The sequence below is a fragment of the Acanthochromis polyacanthus genome, chromosome 15 (genome assembly GCF_021347895.1).
Source record: "Acanthochromis polyacanthus isolate Apoly-LR-REF ecotype Palm Island chromosome 15, KAUST_Apoly_ChrSc, whole genome shotgun sequence".
In the NCBI taxonomy this organism is placed as follows: Eukaryota; Metazoa; Chordata; class Actinopteri; family Pomacentridae; genus Acanthochromis; species Acanthochromis polyacanthus.
Genome location: NC_067127.1, coordinates 22,176,855 through 22,197,641, shown reverse-complemented (window position 1 = coordinate 22,197,641; position 20,787 = coordinate 22,176,855). Strand labels below are relative to the sequence as shown.

The window sequence follows — 20,787 nt, the reverse complement described above, 5'->3', positions numbered from 1 at the left end:
TAATAAATATATTAATATTTGGGGTCAATGCTTAATAAATCACAAGAGGATGGGATAACGTGTTTTACTTTACATACTGTACACTTACTCATACATTGATCCATCCCTAATGGCTGGTAGTCAGACTGGAGTGCAGTTAGTCTTCAACAGGAGAAACGGGTTGGGCCTTGTTTGCAGGTCTTCTGACGAACTTTCCTTCAGGGGCTGGGTTCACAAGGCTTGATTACTCCACTGAGGACACCCACAGGCGCACAAGTGTTGTTATTATACTGCTTTTGAGTCCGCAGGAGTCCCCTTGGAGGACTGTGCTGCGTACATGTGCAGTGGGTCGTGTACATACTCATGCACTTGCACACGCTGCCCTTGTAGAGTGGTTGCATTTTGGGGTGGGCACAGACATTCATATATGATAGCTGGAGTGACAGTCAAATGTGCTCAGTGTTCACCAGAGACCGATGTATAGCCTCATATGTAGAAATATAATTATATGTAGCAAGATGGTGTAGCGTAATGCAGCTGCATCACATAATTGTAAAAACTACACTTCATAATTAAAATTGCACTCGTTTATCAGAGCTACCACTTAGGTGTTTTTTTTTTAAATCTAGGCCACCTAAGAGACCCTCATCAAGGATATTTCAATTTCAGTAATCATTCATTAATCAAATCTACTTGTATTCATGAGTCTCATGATCAAAAGTCATAAACTCTGATTTCATTGACTTCGAGTTCCCCTAACAAAGAAATACACAGTAGAACTGAATTATACACAAAGATTTATTAACTAATACTAAACAAACAATATACAACAATGATGTAACAGACAGTGAATAAATGCAGATAAACAAACTATTTAACTGTGATCATCATGGTAGAAAGTTGATGAATCTGGAATCACTCTGGAGCTGGAAAACCAGATGTAATTTGTAAATTCACTCATCAAACAGAATAAAAATGATACTTGCATAGCCTTTGTAGGAGGGAGGGGAATGCTGCTGCAGGACATAAAGCTGTGATGATCTGCTGGGGGAGTTGGTTCCGCAACGCAGAGACAAGGAGGTACTATTAAAGTGTGCCTAAGTAGAAACACTGAGAGTCAAAGCTCATAGTTATACAAAGAATATTTACACTGTTGTATTATTATAGCAAACTTAAGAAGTCCAACTTTTAATTAAAGTGTAGAAAAACAAAGCCCTAGTTTAAAGTTATGTGTTTCTTTAAGCTGTCATTAAAGAACCCAGTTTTAAGCCAAGTTTAGTTTAAATTTTCATGACGGAGCCTGTTTCAAAAAGTCTTTAATCTTTGAGTGAGCCTGTCTTATTTATTCCAGTGACTTTTCTTTTAAATAGAAAGTTTTAGAGCCAAATTCAAACCAGCATCCAAGGGGTGGTGTTGAGCCTCGCTGTTCAGGAGAGGTCAGAGGCCTTTAGAAACTACTTCTAGTTCATTTCTTAAATGTACAAATCCAATAGTTAAATATCTGTGATGATCTCAGATCTAAAATCGCATCAAACAGGTGCTTAGAATGATACCAAACATAATGTGTTTATCTCATATGGTTCCTGAGATAATAATAAAAATTGTAAACATAAGAATAAACGTATAAGTTGTAGACTTTAGGCTACATGACAGTAAACATATAACAGCTAAAACACAAGCATATACATTCAATAATAAGAAAAATAAGACATAGGAAGTCTCATGTGTTCTTCCTCAATACTGGTCCTCTGTACTCAATACTGGTAGTCCAGACCGTCACTCTGGTGATGCTGCATTTCCTTAATGTTCTGATTTAAACTGTTTAATTCATTCCTGCATAGCAAGTTCTGTGTGTTAGGTAGGGAGATCAGAAGGTCCCTTTGAAAAATGCAAATATATTCTTCAGAGTTGTGGTTTGCTCCATTTGGATGTGAGTTTTGGGTTAGCTGTCTTCTGAAATGGTTTCTTACCAAATTTACAGCTTTACTAAAGGGTCTCTGGATTCTCTGTGTATTGCTCTGGAATGTTTTTCACCTCAGTCTGCTACACATTAGTGACCAATGTCAATATTCATACTGATATATAATGCAATCAGGACATTCAGTATGTTGGTTAAGTAAGTTACAAGCAATTCAATTTAATAAATCCTAATTGTTTATGTATATTTAATATGATTATTAGTGGTACTGGCCTCAACAATGTAATGCTCCTTAGCAAGTTAAAAGTTAAAAAAAAAAAAACCCTTAAAGCTCCTTTGGGTTTGAATATGCCATAATGATTCCCATCATGAAAGATTTCCGGCTTTTTTCATAGAACACAGACGTATACTAAATAACCCACAAGTTTTCCCATCATAATCTGTTGATGTGCAGCAACAAGTTGCAAGACATTTGTGAACCTTACAAGCATTCCAGAAAACATGTGGCATCCTCTCAGAGCCTGTACACTGGTTGTTTGAAGACCTGAAGTGATGAGTGAATGTGATGTCCGTGTAACAGTCATCACTTCACAGGAGAGTACGCATACTTTCCCACTCTGTCATGCACCAAATCTCTGTGCCGGGAGAGGTGGATGAGGACTCTTTTGAAGTCGGATATGTATGGAGGCACTTGACTTACTCAAAGAGCACCACTGGGATAGATATAACCCATATACTCCACACTGTCAGCTTCAAAAATCTTTCAATTCTCTGTGGGAGTCAGAGTAGACCCCTCCCCTCTACTTGTCCCTACTCAGGTTTCATTCTTCAAAAGCGCTGCAGTGGTGTGTAGCCATCGAGTCTGTCGCTGAGCTTTCTAGTAAAGCATGTTACGCAAGAGAGCTGCTGTGAGAGCCACAAATGAAAGACCGTGTAGGATGTGTTTTTGTCTGTGCTTGTCTGGATGTATGTGAGGATATGCATGTGTTTGGTTACACAGGCGGTTTTCCTGACAGTGAGCGTAGAGCCTATTTGTATAATCTCATGAGGCTGATGGCTGCGAGATGTGATTGTATACTTGTATCAGCGGCTTTGTTTATAGGAGCGTTTTCAATGATCCCACTGTGTGAATCCAGCCCATGTAAATCCCTTATTGTAGGGCCTCGCTGACTGTACAAAGGCCAACGGCTGAAGCAGAGACACTGCGGCAATGTCAGTCAGAGGAAACAGGGCATGGAGTCACTTTGACCTCTGCAAAGACAACTTTAATTTTAAACTCTTGCCTTGTCGTTAGCAACAGCATTGTGCTCTGTTCCCAGTAGCCGTGGAAAACCCTGTATGTGTGCATAAACTTCAGACCTCGCTATAGTCTGGCTGATTGCTGCGGGAACACTTGACACACAGCCACACACACTGCAAAGAAAACACTATCAGCTCATTGTGCCATGGGCTGAGTGTGTCAGCAAACTTCACATAGTCTCACACATTGTCTTGCACAGCTTGGCCTTGAATTCCTCGAGTTCCTCCTCCTGTTTCTGTACAAGTTTTAGCCTGGAGCCCTGCTTGGCAGTGTCTGTCTTTGAATGAGCTCTCTATGTTTGGATTTGAAGGTCTGTAATCAATCTGCTGTTTCCGCCAAGCAGCTGACACTTAGGGCCTTTTGTTTTTGCCCAGTAGAGTAGGGGATTTCATTGAGCCGCGATAAAAACCTTGCTAACCTAACCTTGCGCAATTAACTGCTGTGTCCTGCTCTCATCTTCCCATGCCATGTTTTGCAGCCACCCATTTTTTCCGCCCCCCTCCTGATATTTCCCTTTTCTTGGATAAGACAGTTGAGGAGAGATAGTATTTCAACTCACAGTAGAAAGAAAAGGATAAACAACAGCAGGTAGGCCCCCGAGGCTAGACACACCTCTGTACACCTTCACATCCCATCTCCTCATACGCTCCCTCCTCTTCCTTTTCTCCGCCCCCATCTCTGCTTCTCCACTGAGCTCCTGATGCAGCTTTACACAGGGACAATAGATTTGTCATGTAAGATCAAGAACAGCACACACACCATCTTCTCCATGCTACAAGAAAGCTCATTTTAATTTTTTTGCTGCTTTTTGCAGTACTATATGGAGAACACAGACTAGCAAGTAGGAAGAACTTTGACGTAATTACAACTGGCTGCTCCCATCAGTCCAACCACACGTCATTCTGGTCCAATCATGAGAAGCTCTGCCACTGCTGCTACTGGGCCCACACACTTCTCAGTAAACAGAATTGCTACATGCTGAATAATGTTAGCGCTAGCCAATCAGTGGGGAAACACAAATGTCTTGCGGTAGCCTGGATGTTGTGCAACGTCTCCCACAGCCCTCACCTGGGCAATGCCTGATCTCAATTATGATTACTGTTCTCTGGTATGCTGCCCTAGTTGGTCTGCTCATCTTACCACTTCGATTTATTACATTTAATCACAGCAACATATTACAACATGCTCTGGAAAGAGTGGAATGATTTAATGGTTAGCATGAGTCCTTTAGCAAAATTGCAGTTACGTGTGCTCATTTGTTTATTTTGGAAGATTGTGTGTGATTTCACGGAGACACAAGGACTGCTTTTTGTTTATTAATTAGGATTAGTGGGACTTTTTTTCCGTGTGTATCAACAGAGCAATATATTAAACAAGGCTATGATTTAAATTATTTTTACTATTAGAGGTTTGCAGATGGATTTCCTTGATGAACTATTGATATCTAAAAATGGCACTGCCCAAAGTAGAGCCCAAACATATGAAAATAAGGTGGGCGTAGTCTACATGATGTCACCTAATGGTTTTTCTGAACTACTGTTTTGAAACCTTGAGTCTGGAATTTGGCAATCACCACCTTTCTTTTTTGAAATCAGACATAATGTGCAAAGGGTTGGATCTGATGGAGAACTCTGAAACATAAGCTGCTGTATCATCCATTTTACTCGACATGAAACCACAATTTACTAAATGAACATGATACTGTGTTCAAAAAGTCTTGAAACTAGCAATTCAGAGTATGAACCATCAGGAAAATGTTTACTGAGGAAAAGTATTTGTTCCGTCAACAGCCCAGAACTCTATAGAGGTCCAGTTTAGAGTCATGTTAAAAAGAAAAAGCAGGAAATTCTCACAGTTGGCATGCTGTTGTAATCACATTTTAGGCACTTTTTTCATAGGCTTGCAAACAAGCAATCAGTTATGAAATTGTAATTTTTTATTGACTGATTAATCATTTATTTATCCAGTTGTTTCAGTCAAAGCATGTTATTACTGCAAGTATTGCAACTAAGAGGCACAAAACTTGCAGCAATATCATACCATGCTAACAGCTCTGTAAGGCTGTACATAGCTCTGCTTTAAGCTAAATGCTAAAATTGTTGTGCTCACACTGATACACTAAGATAATGTTTACCATATTCACTGACTTAGCTTAGCATGCTAACATGCTACCTTTTGCGAGTTAACATTAAACAGATTACGTATGGCAGAGGTGGAATTGTCACGAGCAGTAGGGGCAACCAATATGTTTTTCATACTGATTCTCAGTCCTCATGATGACCAGTAAACAATATTTGGAACCAATATACATTTGCCAGTTAAGAATAACCCAGATTTCCACACAGAACTTTGTTGAAATGCTTTTGTTTATTAATTTCTTACATCTATTTAATTAGATAAGATCTTTTCAATATTTATCCTTCAGTGTTGATGACTTTTACTCAAAATTTACGCTCAGTAAAATAGTGTTCTGTGAGACTGCATTGAAGCCAGTCGTACATTTGTAAAAGAAAAATTTCACTAAGATTAACAAAATACCAAAGCTATTTAGAAAAATGCTGAATATCGGATCTTTTCCATTATTAGCCTGAGTATTGCACAAAGTGAAAGTTGGAACTGATGATGATGATACATGGGAAGTTTTTACAATTTATCCAGATGGTGACAAGAGTATCTAACAAATCCCATGGTAATCCATCCAGTTGCTGTCAAGTTGATGTAGAATCACAAATGTCAACCTCTTGGTGACGCTTTAGGAAAAGTCAGTGGATTTCCAGAGTGGGGTTGTCCCCATCCTGTGAATCCCAATAAAATCATAATAGCAATCCATTCAAAGGTTTCTCAGATTTCTTTAGTATTGCTGCTAGAGTGCGTAAAAGGTCTATAATCAAGCAGATGTTCCCCCAGCTGTTGAGTGTACTCTGGTTAAGTTCCCTTCCAATACAACAGCTGGAAATCATGACTGCTCACACTTGTTATAATTTTCAAACCACTGCTGCTTTGACTGTCTCACTTTGTTAAACTTGAGTCATGCAGGTAGATTGCACGAGACTGTGAGCAACTTGTAACTACTTGTATGACGGAAGCTGAACACTGGATTAAGATGTGGTGGTCTAGCACATGTGGTGTCCTCACTCTGTTTCCTCGCAGTATATATTTAGTCACTGCTGATGGATTTGCTGAAGCCTTTACATCCAGCGCCGTGTTTTCATTGGAAGCCTTGCTCTTAGATAGCATCTCTCCTCCTCTGATGTTGTGAAGCTCTCCACTCATCGAGCGCCAACCAGTGGCAGTGTGGGCGCACCCTGCTCTGCATTAAGAAAATAAACAAAGATCTTTTTTGTATCAGTTGCACACAATTCATCTGTTTGGCATATTTGGGACACGTAGAAGTGATGTGGTTAGTACTTGTCTCTCTTAATTTTCCAGCAAGTACAAGTAATAATAGTTAGCAGCAAGATAAACATTTGCTTGCAGTTTTGTCCAACTATAACCACCTGAACTATGTTTGTTTTTTCTTTTTGTCCATTTTGTTCAGCTAATAGTTGGAACAATGTTGTTACTTGCCATCGAGGTTAATCATTGTACCTGCATTATCTTAATTTAGTAATTATCTGCTAATCATGTTGTACAATTTGCACACTGCCACAGCTCACTTCATCCCCACCCTGTTACCTTTCTTCCTTTTTTCTGGGTGTTGTGCTGTGTCTGATCAGTCTGAAGTCAGACAGAAAAAGAAAAAAATAGCCCACAGTACTCCACCACCACATCATAAGAATTCACTCACACACTCACACCAGACACACATACAGTTGTAGATGCTGTCTATCATCAGCACCACAGTGTAAAGACAGCGCTGTCAGGTGACCTTCGTACTTGCCGATCCTTTAAATGAAAAGGTGTTCATGTCACTCTGTGGTGTTTGACAGAGTACCAACAGGATTAAAGCAGTCGTGCGGTGGGAAGACTTTGATCAGTTCACTCCTCTCCTCTCCAAACCCTCTGCGTCATGCTCACTTACAGATTTCAAGGTTGAAATTCCCCTATGTTTCCCCCTACACCTGCCCATTGGTCCAAGCCAGTGTATTAATTAGGAGCAAGCTAGTAAGGTGAAGCAGCTTATCTCTGCTGATGCTGTCTAATGAGGAGTCTGGCCTCAGACCGTTGAATGTTGTGGTTTTTCGGTGCCCCCCTCCTGGTTGGCTCATTGTTAGTGACCCAGTGAAAAGGTGGTGTGACTGCAAGGTGAAGCCGAACATCTCTCCAGTTCTCCATCTATGTAAACATCTCTGCTTTACCTCCGTATTATTAGGACTATTCAACCAACAGCTCTCTGTTGCTACCATGTATATTTTCCTAACATGAGATAATATTCACATCGATTTAAAATATCATTCCCATGTTTTGCTTCTTTGTGTTCTTTGATTTCATTCCAGTGAATACTTCTAAATTAGTCTTCCATGTTATGGTGTTAGAATGCCCTTGTGTCAGATCCCCGGTTGTTTTTAGCATAGGATGTGCTCAAAACAAACAAGTTCATGTCGTGTTCTACCAATGGCATAATAAAGCTATAGTGCTGCTGTTCTGAGCTGCCACGTTCAAAGGTGGAATGGAAAACCTGCTGGCATAGACAGGAAAGGGTCGGCTCACTTTCCCTTTCCTCTTGTACTTTCTGTAAACATGAAAAGTGACAGAAGCTCAAACACTCTGGTGGACACAGCTGCCCTTTTCTGTTTTTGTAAAGCTCGGGAAGGAGGACATTTCAGACACTGTTGGGGCATCAAAAAGCACCTGAGCTGAAACTGAGTGGCACTTTCAATTGAACACTTTTTTCACTTAGCTGGAACAAATAAAGTAAAGACAGCTTTGGATTTGAACTAAGTTTATACATCCTACTGATCAGAACTTATTGTTTTCTTTAGAATATGTACACTAGTAGTCAAAAGTTTGGACACACCGTCTCATTCAATGTTTATTCTTTATTTTTACTACTTTCTAATTTGTAGATCGTGCATTGGTAATGCTCATTGGGGTCTCAGGGGGGCTGGAGCCTATCTCAGCTGACTTAGAGCGAAGGCTGGGTTCACCCTGGACAGGTTGCCAGTCTATCACAGGACTCCACATAGAGACACACTGGCATTCCCACCTACAGACAGTTTAGAATCACCAGTTAACCTCAGCAAGTATTTCGACTGTGGGAGGAAGCTAGAGTAACCAGAGAAAACCTACGCATGAACAGGGAGAACATGGAAACTCCATGCAGAAAGATCCCAGGACCAGGCCGGGATCTTCTTGTTACCAAGCTACTGTGCAGCCCATAACATTTACATTATTTAGAAAATGTGATTAAGCATTATGAGATACCATCCAAATAGGGAGGATGACATGAATTTATGAAACCAATGACATGACAGTTTAAACCCTCAGTCAGAGGCGCTGCATAATGTATATCCAATATTTTTTTTCCTATCCTTTTGTTTTTCAGTTTTTATTTGAAATTGATTTGTCAGTCAGTCTTGCTTTGTGTATTTATGTGAACTTTTTCTTAGCAAACTGAACCGCTGGTCTTACTAAAAGAGAATATTGTTTACCGACAGTTATGGCGGTCAGAGCCATCATTGCGGCAAACAAGCCAGCAACAGCTGATGTCAGTGTGGTTATTGTCTCTCAACAGGTATGCCATCATGTGTGGAATTATGGCTGAATATGACACAGTACAAAACAAGATAAAGAACGGATACATATTTAAGGTAAGGTATGCAAATCGTGTTTTAGTTGTGTCTGGGCCTGTGCACATTCTGAAGCCATTTAATGAAATGACGACACTGTAATGTTTATACATTAATCTGTGCATTAAGCATTGCTTCTCCAATGTACTCAGACTGAAGGGGAATGACTGCTCCTATCACTTAAGCCAGTAAGCCACTCCTACAGCCATTCAGTTGCATAAGATGGAGTGTGGAACAACGGCACGTAGCATTTTATCTTCTGTCAGCAGCTTCCCCCAAACACTGTGTGCCTTCAAAACTCTTGACAGGTGAAAGAGAGAGAGAGAGAGAGAGCGCTGGAGAGGGAAGATCTGACAAAAAGGGGAAAAAAAACTGAATCGGAGAGGAGGAGAATGGAAAAGAACGAGGGAGGGTGCGTGGTGGATCAGTAAGATCGCGTGTGTGAGAGGTGTTTGTGAAATACTTGTGGGTTGGTGAAGCAGGACAGATCAGGTCAGAACAGAAGGCAGTGGAAATAGCAGCCGTGTCATGAATCAACAGTGAAAATCTTCTCTCTCTCTGTCTGTCTGCCTCGCCTCCCAGGATCATCTGGATAAAGCCATCGAGCTGAAGCCACAGGACCCCATGTCCTACTACCTGCTGGGCCGCTGGTGCTACGCTGTATGTGACCCTCCTGACAACTCCACATCTACCTCTCCCATCTCTCCTCACATTGACAAACTGAATTTATGGAGGCTGACATGTCTGCATGGCCTCCCGTCTCCCTCTGCTAACCCACCCACGGTTTCCCCTCATTCATTCCTACTGTTTAGGTTTCCCCGAGGTTTGTTTTTCCCTCTGTGAGCGATGGGAGGTTCACACCAGCCATTGTTAGCTTTAAATCAGATTCTACCAGGGAGATAATTTCATCCTGTTTCTGTTCGGCTCATGTTCTTTCAGTGTAGGCGGTTGTTTTTGATGCAGCTTGTGATTGTTGCTATCGTCTGTCAGTCATTTAGGCTGTACTAGTATACTTAAAAATCACGTGTGATGGTGAATTATTATCATTTAGATGTAAAGTGTTCCCGACATTCTCCTGTTGAGTGTTTCTGTTGTTTTATGAGCTACTTCTCTTGTAACTTGGTGCCAGTTGTCAAACTAAGTGCCTGAAAGGAAGGAAGCTATTACAGAGATTGCTCTGATTGAATTGTATAACACTCACTTACACTGCTGCTACTAGAGAAGGAGTGAGGGACTTTGCAAATTTAATAGAGCAGTAACACCTGATATTTTCAGGGATAGTTTTACGGGCTGTCTGTTTTATGTGCACGTTCAACAATGCTCTAGTGTTTGCATTCAGCCAGCGGTTCTGTTTGAAAGGTCCTACGATGACGCCAGAGCAATGCTACACCTGCAATTAGACGCTGCTCTGATGAATAGTGCGAGGCAGGAACATTACATGTTTGACCCAGGCTAGTGTTGGTCATTATCATCTTCTGCAAAAAGTGTCAGGAGAAAAGTATCAATGTACCGGGTACGAACTCGTGGTCATGAAAATACTGGAAAAGTCATAGGAAATTGCCCGCACTAGTTCAGAAAAATGATATGTAACTAATCCTGCTTGGAAATTTTGTGGAGGTTATGTTTCCTTAAATGTGTACCCACAAGGTTCATTACCTTACTTTCCATTATAATTGTTCAAACACTTTATGTCACTGTTGGTTGCTAAGAGATGTAATTATTTTAAAGTGAATGGAAGAACCTCTACATTACGTAAATGTATCAAGAGAAGGTAGCAATATGGCTTAGCAAGAGCCTAGAAATTCAGATTAACTTTGAAAAGTTAAATATTTAAAAAGGGAAGCTCTTGGTTATCTTTCGGAATTTTCTGAGTATTTACCTTTTTTTTTGGAAATGTTTAAGATCAATGCAGTGAAAAAAAAACTGAAAGTGATGGCAGTATCTGCTCATCAGACACCAACTGGTACTTGACTTTTGGGGCTAATATTGATACAAATTTTTAGAGAGTAAAAAATTAAGATATCACTATAGTGGAAAGATTTTCTATATACACTACCGTTCAAAAGTTTGGGGTCACATAGAAATGTCCTTATTTCTGAAAGAAAAGCTTTTTTTTCATTGAAGATAACATTAAATGAATCAAAAATACAGTCTCGACATTGTTAATGTGGTAAATGACTATTCTAGCTGGAAACAGCTGATTCTTAATGGAATATCTACATAGGGGTACAGAGGAACATTTCCAGCAACCATCACTCCTGTGTTCTAATGCTACATTGTGTTAGCTAATGGTGTTGAAAGACTAATTGATGATTATTAAACCCTTGTGCAATTATGTTAGTGCATGAATAAAAGTGTGAGTTTTCATAGAAAGCATTAAATTGTCTGAGTGACCCCAAACTTTTGAACGGTAGTGTTCATGCGTATGCACATGCTGTATTTTAGAGTAGTTAATAACTTTCTACCAGGGTATTTCACAAACTAGCTGGCAACTCACCGTGAAAACACTGCCTGACTTTGCATCACCAGCTGAGTAGCTGTGTTACATGCTCTGCTACATGTACTGCAGACAGTGCTAAGACTCTTGTAAAGGACAGAGTCAGAGCCACTCTGCTGGACTAACTATGTGATGGCACCATTTCTCAATTGCCCAAAGCGTCTTTTTCCACATATACACTGGCATATCTGTGACAGATTATCCAATAGTATCAGCTCACCGATATATCCGCAGGGCTCTACTGCTCATTATTCCTTATTATCCCAAAAATCTTGTTCGTGCTGACCTGCAGTGGTTTAACTCATCACCTTGCTGCAGCAATGCACCAGGTGTTGGGTTTGGATACGACGACGATGACAAAGCACATTTCTGACCACACCCAGCATGTAAAACAGACTTAAAGAGAGAGGCAGCAGCGATGCACTACTACTTAGAGTATTAACGTTAATCGTTAAAAAATGTGCTGGACTGTTTTGCAGGTGGCTCAGTTGTCATGGATCGAGAGGAAAGTTGCTGCAACTCTATTTGGAGAACCTCCGAGTGCTACAGTGGAAGATGCACTGAAGAATTTTCTAAAAGTAGGTAATCACTCGATAGTTTTTCAGCATATGGTAATTCAAGTGGTCTGAGAGGGAACTGTTCTTCTGCACCCCTTTTGGCTCTGTTTTCAGGCTTAAGAAAATCACAGACAAGATGAGTTATGATCACATAAAGAGCAAAGAAGTCCGCAGTCCTCAGCAGCGTGGGGTTTGAGTGGGTTTTCAGTCCTGTGTGAAGCTAAGTTACTGATTTTGGGCTTGATAATTTTGTCTGTTTGAAGCACAAGTAAATGTTCCTACTCATCTGGTGGGAGGGGTTTAGAATTTCTGCCTACTACAGCTTTAAGGAGGCATCATGCTCCAAACAAACTGGTTGTTAGTACTTGTCAACCACATCTCAATTTAAAAGTAGTTCCCTATATCATAGAAAGAGGGGTAATGAGCTGTACGAATTAAGAGCAACATTCAAGTTTTCATCATGGCATAGTCGTCTCTAATACACACAAATGATGAGAGTAACTAAGATAAAGCTGTAGAGAGAAGTTAAAATCCTGCCTGTTTCTGCCACACATCTGATTGCATGTACTCCCCTGAGCTGCTCCGATTAACCAAACATGTAACGTACAGTCCTGTTTATCTAGTGCTCCAATGCAGTTTGCCTCCAGGTCACTCCTGTACCCAGGCTCCAAAGCCCAAACCCACTGTATTTAGAAAGGCTTTATCTGTGTTCCCACATTCAAATGTTTATATAGTAGAGAAATTACTTTCGCTCCTGGCCAATCTGCCTTTGCATGCCTCTACGTCATGTCTCATGTGTCTCAGCCTTCAGTTAAAGTGGTCCCTGTTGGAGCATGTCACTTGTGACCTGGGAAAGGTCCTCCGTCGACTGTTGATAAACGCGTCCCGTAACGTCACACAGATCCACAGCCTCTAAACAAGCTATCTGTACATGACTGTGGTGATGTGGAGGAACAAGGGTCAGGAGGAATCAGTGGACATGCCTGCTGTTCTGGGTCTTTTCAATGATGGAGATATATCTTTATGGTATTCATGTGTGAAGATCAGCATTTTCACGCAAGGGGAGCTCATTCAAATGTAAATGCTATTTGTGTAGTTCCTTTAAAATACACACTAAAATTCATACCAGCAGTAAGCATTGTCATTTACAGACATAACAAAGAGAAAACTGTTTCTGAAAACTCAGAGGAACCTTTTTTTTTGTCTGTGGTTTTATGCAGGTTGAGGAGATCCATCCAGCATATTCCAAACTCAACTATGTATTTCTAGCTAAGGTCAGTACCAGAAACATCAGGTTTATGACAATCTTGTAAAGTCTGAGCAGTTCAGCAGGATCATACTGAACAATGCTTTGACAGTTTTTGCTTGTTTCTTTGGCAGTGCTTCAAAGACCTGGGCCAAATGGAAAAGGCCAGGAAGATGTGTGAAGCTGCTTGTTCAATGAACGCCGTGTCCAAAGAGGTACACATCGTCAGCATCCATTTGCAAAGCTTTATTCACGCCTGTTTCTTCTGTGTAGTCTCATCTAGCTTATGATTCAGTGAAAACAGAGACTGAAACACGTCATGAAGCTATTTTCCACTGCAGAAACTTCCACTTGTACTTTTTAGGGTGGCACATACCTTTATGCGTGTTCCAAACTCACTAAGTGACCCTGTAGAACCTCCTTCAGTGTAGTTGTCGAGGTAGAACAAAATACCTACACTGCTCAGTGCTGATTGGTTAAATAGGAAGCGACAGGCACCATTTTTTCTTCCCTCTCTACATCCTTTTAGACTAGCAGTGTTGTCCTCTCAAACTTCAGCATTGTAAAATTTAACATGAAGGCTAACACAACAAACAGCAACCATCGTAGTTCCTCCGTTGTTCCATTTCGTACGCATTTTTTTTTAAACTGAAAGACTAAAAGAGCCAATAAGGATGTTATTCCTAAAAACCTTCAAACACCTTGGTACCTCAAGCAAGTTGCTGGTTAAATAGTACAAATTAAGCATGCTCTCCAGGGCAAATTAATTTTTTTCCCTGTTAACTTGTCCATATGTTGTTTTTTTTACACGAGAAGACATATATTGAGCGAAATGAATAGTTAACATCATTGCTGAGTATTTTTACAAGTGTGCTGATGGTGGTTTCATATATAACAAACTAAAAAAACAATCCTGTCTATTTGCAGATAGTATTATTAACTTTCTTCAGAAAAAGGTGAATTTTTCTGTAGCACAGGATACTTTTTCAGTGTTTGAACAGGGTCATAGATGAGCTGGTGTGCTCGAACTGCAAGGCTAAGTGGAGAGAGACAGCGACTTAATAGATCTGCACATCTAGGAGCAGCAATGTAGAGTTGCATCTAAGACATTATAAGGCATGAAAGAATAATTTTATGGTAATAAATCACTTTTAACTTATATAACACAACTTTAATACACAAGGATAAGTTTTAATAAGTTTAATCGATGACCAGAATGGAACTTTAAGGCAAAGTGATACACTGTTGCATGCTGTGTATTATTTCTTTCAAATCATTTTCTTTCACCAGGATGAAGAGGCCCAAAAGGAGCTGGACTTACTCTGCCCAGCCCTTGGGGTGTGACAGCAGTGAAAAGTGAACTTTCTACATACTACTAGCATCATATGAGAATGTGGGGATATACCATATGTTGGTAGGCCGTCATGTTAATTCATTCTGTGGGTGTAGGGAAGTACGTCATGGCATGATATCATCCATGGGAGCAGAAGGCCGCCACATTCAGAACCGTCCTTTGTACTTTTAAATCAGACTTGCATTCTGATGTTTTCCTTATGAGCACATTTGCAATGATGGAAAACAAACGTAATGACATCTCTGTCCATCAGGTTAATTGGACTGACGTAGCAGACATTCTCTCAGAGGTCTGATTGCTCTGATAGAGATGGCGTCTCAAGGATACTGTTTCCTTGACAATAAAGACCTATCGCTCGTTGGAAAAGTGAACCACAGGACTTGCTGTTCCTTCCTCTTCCGTCCTGTGTTTTGTTGCATCTCCCACCACACATTCAAGTGACAACAACAAAAGCCCATCAGACAATGGTGCACCCAAACATCTTGGAATGCTGTGGCCACTGGTTCACCTCACAGTTCGCCCTCCCTCCTTGTCATACAGACCTGCATTAAGCTCTCTTGTACCATTTACATGCAGACTTTGTTAAATGATTACCACACCCGCACTCACACGAACAGGTAAATGTGTTCCTTGGTGATGTCTTCTGTGATCTGTTTCATGACATCTGATGGACTGTGGTTGTCGGTGTTGGCATCTGTCCATTGAAGAGTTACCTACTGCCACTCAGCTGCTGTGGCAGTTGTGTCAGAGCAGTTAATCAAATGATCCCACATGAAGAAAACACAGCAGACTGTTAAACAACCGTTGATACAGAAAGGCCTTTAATGTTATTCCTGGACCCCTCCTATGTGAAAATGTCAACAACCATCTGATGCATCTTACTTTGAACTCTCAATCAGACACTTCCCATGTGAATATATCAGATCTGGCTGATATGTGTGATTTGACCTTAGATGTCTGAGGTCTTGAGTTTAATGTGCCCTTTTGCATGTTTGTCATATCATGGAAAAAAAAAAAAAGAACTCATAAATGATGAAGTTCTTTCCTCTTAAGGTTTTATATGAAACAAATCCCCTTTTGCAGTCCATATTTCCACTTCCTGGGGGTTAGCTAACACCTCAGATTTTTCACATGTTCTATTTTTAACATTTACATGAAGCTCTGATTCAATTATATTTTATCAGCCTGAAATGGTATTTAAATCAGCTTGATCTATTATGAATTTTATCTAGACATTGGTTCTTGTTTTTTTTACTGGCTTTTTCAACATCAAAGGAACTGGTGAGCCATCTTAATCACACCACTTGAAGTTAAAAAAGGGTTTAATGTTTATAGGAGGCTCTCATTGCACGACATGATGTATATACAACACCTAGTTATTCTGGTTGAGGTTCAATTAAGGTTTGGCACAGGTTCCAGTTAATGTAAAAACATATTTATAGTGGTGAAATATGGTGAACATAGGATACATAAGTACTCTGAAGAACAAATGACGTGTTTAGATGCATATGTTGTTTAAAAATGACCTTACTGGAGTTACTTTTTGCCATCTGAACTTCTCAATGTGGCAGAAAGGTTAGATTCATGACGAATGCATAAAGCAGCAAAGGCAGCTCCACTGCTTCAGCATATTGCAATGATTCATACAGTTGCATTCCAGGTTAGACAATGGCACTAAAATGTGACTCAATTAGACTAAAGTAATGTCTGATTTTATTTTATTTTTTACTGTTTCTCACATTCCTAATTGTTTTGTTGATGTTTCAGCTCAGTCTAAGTATGATGCATTTTAGAATAATGTGCATTGTATGAGTGTTTTAGTTTGGTTTACTTTGGAGATTTGTTGTGCACTCTGGTTAATTCTTATTTAATTATGTGTTTTGCCTGCAGTGTATAAATTACAAGAAGAATAGTTTTTGTCACTTTACAGATTTTTCTACCAGCACTACGAATGTACTTGATTTTTTTTTTTTTCAAATGCCAAAGCAAATTCAATAATCCTCGAGGTGATATCAAATCTGATAGAGTTTATACTGTGCAGTATCATAGGTTGTGTGCACTGAATGATTAATGGTACTGTAGTGTGTAATTAAATCTGTGCAATCCTGATGAAAGTTCAGTTTGTCATTTGTCTGACTTGTTTGTGTTCTTGTTAGTTTTATTGCTGTTTACAAGAAACCTCTCTCACGGTCGATTATATCATCTGTAACTTGTAATTAAAATATGCAGTGAATTTAGTTAGAAACTGAATTGATCTTAATCCAAATCCAGCAAAGAGTGCAACAAGTAGGCTCCTGCAGGACTGTAAATGATTGTGGACTTTTAATGCATCTCTTCCATTTTCTTCCAGACTACATTTTGTGCCAGCGCAATTTTGAATTTGTTACTGGATCACATTCAGGCAAACTTCCCACCGGTCAAGGCATGTTTCAGCATTTTTTTCCCACTGTAGAACCGCTCTAAATGGGTGCCTCCCAAACGAGTACAGGTGTTTGTTTATTCAGCAATGAAAACGTCACCTTTCCTGACTGATTTTATGAGCCTCCTGTGTACTTTAATCAAAAGCCTCAGTTGAGACAGCTGCAGAAATCACTTGCAGTCGGTCTGTACAAGCTAGCCTGAAGGCTAGGAGCTCATTGTTGCATTAAGAGTTTAGATGCTGCATCTTTCAGAACCTGCAATCCAAAGCACTGCAGTAAAGACATTTGAACCATTTCCGACATTCAATTATGTTTCCTTTGAAGGTAGCTGGCAGACTGCCATTTTTGTTTGGATTCTTAAACCTGGTGTGCAACTTGAGGAACAAGTTTAAAATCTTTGCTGTCCTTTGACAGATGGAATATTTTTCGATTCAGATGGCTATAAGAGTGTAGATGGGGATTGTGCAAATATCTTCATAACAGCTAAAAGTGTTCTTTGGGGTTTTTCAAACGTTGCTTTTTAAAATGATCTTAAACAGAAACTGATGGTTACCCCTGTGACCCAGTTGTACGCTAAAACGTCGGGGGTACAACATTTAAGCTTAGCCAGACTTCTGCAGGATATTTTGGTGATTCGTCATTTTCACACTTTTTATTTTGTACGTAAACGCAATATATGAGCATGCTTCAGATTTTACATCAATCTAATTCTAAGAAAAAGCTAAACAAGGCTAGCTGTTTCTGGTCTTTATGCTAAGCTTAGTGGATGTTGATTGTAACATTACACTACCGTTCAGAAGTTTGGTGTCACTCAAGAAATGTCATAATTTCCACGAAAACTTGCGTTTATTCATGTGCCAACAGAATTACACAAGGGTTTTCTAATCATCAATTAGCCTTTTAACACCATTAGCTAACACAATGTAGCATTAGAACACAGGAGTGATGGTTGCTGGAAATGTTCCTCTGTACCCCTATGGAGATATTTCACTAAAAATCAGCCGTTTTCAGCTAGAATAGTCATTTACCACATTAACAATGTCCAGACTGTATATCTGATTAATGATATCTTCACTGAAAAAATTATTTTCTTTCATTCTAAGTCACCCCAGACTTTTGAATGGTGTTGTATATTTAACAGACAACAAATAGGCACATTTCCCAAAATATCTTTTTTTTTTTTTTTTGAAACACTACGAAACACACTGCTCTATTTTTAACAGTGGGTCTCTACAGACTCCATAGTTTTTTCCACTTGTGGTGCTTTGTAAATACATTTAATATTGATAAATTATAGAAACATTAATACCCACAAATGCATTCATGTCTACACCAGCCAGCCTCAACATTAGAACTGCTGACAGGCAGCATTAATATTTTTGATCTAGTCACAATACAATGTTTCGCTGGGAAACCTCAGGTCCTGGCATTCATGTGGATGTTACTGTGACATGTACCACTTACCTAAACATTGATGACAGAGCAAACCCCCTTGTGGCAGCAGCGCTTCCTGATGGCAGGACAGTGTGTCCCAGGACACTGCAAATACTGCTCAAGAATGGCTCGAGGAACAAGCCTCCCAGTCTGATCGAGCATTCACACGATGTGCCAGAACACATAGCACAGCAGCCCCACCCTGCAACCCAACAGGACGCGCAGAATTCACTGTCAGTTTCCCGGTATCCCATGTCCATGGCCCGACAACTCAGCTGTTTTGGTGGCACAAGGAGAAATAAAGCAGGTGGCTTTAAAGCTCCAGTAAGCACAAATCGGTGCAGTGGAGCAGGTCTCTGAGGTATGGGGGGACTTGGCTATAGAGGACTTTGAGGGTGAGAAGGAGGACTTTGAACTGTATGTGTTGTGGGAAAGGGAGCTAGTGGTGGTCTTGCAGGACAGGGGTGATGTGTTCACAGGAGAGGGAGTGGGTGAGGAGGTGAGCAGCAGAGTTCTGTACACTCAAGTTTATTTTGAAGATGCACCATAGAGAATGCTGCTGCAGAAGTGGGCGGTGTTTTTGAGGTGAAAGAAGGCGGTGATCTGGTTGACGTGTTGTTCGAAGGTGAGGTTGCTGTCAAGAATGATTCCCAGATTACGGATGTGAGGTGATGCGGACAGAGTGGAGTTGTCAGTGTTCTTCGTGAGGGATTCAGGGCCGATCATTATTATGTCCGATTTGTCATAGTTAAGTTGTAGAAAGTTATTTAGCATTCATGTTTTTATTTGATTTCAACCCCTATCTCCTGAGTGAAATTCCTCTGTGTTTTTCCATTGTGCCCCTTCATTCCATACCCACGGTGGACTTTATAGCTCGGTGTACTCTCTCACCTGATCTTGGTGAGAAGCCCTGGGATTGACTGAAATTTCCTGTCACTGGTTATATTTGATAAAGCCTGAAAATGGAGCCAGGTGGAGGTGTTGAGCCATAGTTTCCTCTCAGACCACTTGAATTACAACATGCTTGGTTGATATGGAATTTTGGGTCAATGCCATCAAAGAAAATACTACCTACCCCAGCTTTAATGCTGTAGCTAATTGTATGTGCCATAGAAGCATAATTTAAAATTAAATATTTATAAGAGCTTAAAATGAATTTGAAAACTCCAAGTCTTTCCACAAAAGCAGGCCTCAAGATTATGTAATAAATCTAATGTCACCTTTGGCACCTATTTTTTTCAGCAAGTTTAATCATTATCAGTGGCAAGGTGTGCTGGAATTTATCAAACTTGTCTATATTCCTATTACTCAGACGGGCATAGTGGATATTATTCATGTACTGATTTTTATTACACAACCTGCTCTGGTTTTGACCTGAACTTAACCCCTGCTGGTCTGGACCTGGTGTTAACGTGGCTCTAGACTCAGCCAAGATTATCTTAACTTTGGTCCTGCGGTGACGTTTCTGTGCTATCACTCAATTCCTGAGCTCCTATCAGTCGGCTTTAGCGGCGTGCAACGCTCTGCCTGAATACCACATCTGCTACATTCCTGCTCACATTCATTCAGATCTCCACGTATCCCTCCATTCACAGTCTAAGCTCAGCTATGTCTAAAGTTACACAACTCACAGTCAACAGTGGAGGGATTTTGTGTGTATGTGCTGCATGTGTACATGATTTATCTGCAGCCAGCGCAGGGTACAAGCTTTAAACGGAGAGATTCATGCTGATCTTGTTAATGCAGTCTTGACAAGTCTAAGCTATATTGACATAGGATGCCTTAATGCCACTTCAGGCAATATTTCAAGTTTCTCAGCTGGATAATGCCAACACAGGCCTTCTTATTTATGATTTTCGACCACCAAATGCGTGTAAGGCATGACATTTCTTGTGTTTACCTTCATTTTAATCGGGCCCTCTGCTCGTCATTTTTTATGTGTTTCATTTCCGCAACTGCATATAAGGATTATTTGCTTCCTTCTCTACGTCCTGAAATGCGTGCAGGTAGACAATATGAGCCTGCAGGGGTTTTTGCTTTTGTTCTCTGAGCAGTTCTAGCTCAAGTTGTTATGCAGCTGCACTGGGTGTATTAGCCATGACATTGTCAGCTTTCCTGCTCTTTTCAGCACATTTATGTTTGAGTGTTTTCCTTCCCATTCATAAAGATTATGTTTGGAGCATTGCCACACATGACTTCACTGGCCCTATTTAGTCTTGAGATGCAATTTGTACAATTGGAGAATGGCGTACACCATATCAGCAGTCAGCAACTGTCTGATTTTGTCACGCACCGTATAGCTGGCTATAAGCCTCCTGCTGATCAACTACAGGAAGTTCTGGCAGGACGAGAT

The 20,787-nt window shown here is 40.3% G+C and overlaps 1 protein-coding gene across 5 annotated transcripts in view; it reads left to right on the top strand.

The window, feature by feature from the left end:
* LOC110967659 (regulator of microtubule dynamics protein 2) overlaps nucleotides 1-16,699 on the top strand; it is a 43,140-nt gene extending 26,441 nt beyond the window's left edge. For 4 of the 5 annotated variants that reach the window (XM_022217354.2, XM_022217346.2, XM_022217362.2 and 1 more), the window contains exons 6-11: nucleotides 8,872-8,947; nucleotides 9,509-9,586; nucleotides 11,903-12,001; nucleotides 13,201-13,254; nucleotides 13,361-13,441; nucleotides 14,517-16,699. In XM_022217354.2, the coding sequence (XP_022073046.1) occupies nucleotides 8,872-8,947; nucleotides 9,509-9,586; nucleotides 11,903-12,001; nucleotides 13,201-13,254; nucleotides 13,361-13,441; nucleotides 14,517-14,570 (442 nt within the window). In that variant the 3' untranslated portion in view covers nucleotides 14,571-16,699. The other variant, XM_051959979.1, reaches the window with a different exon arrangement.
* The last annotated feature ends 4,088 nt before the right edge of the window (nucleotides 16,700-20,787 follow it).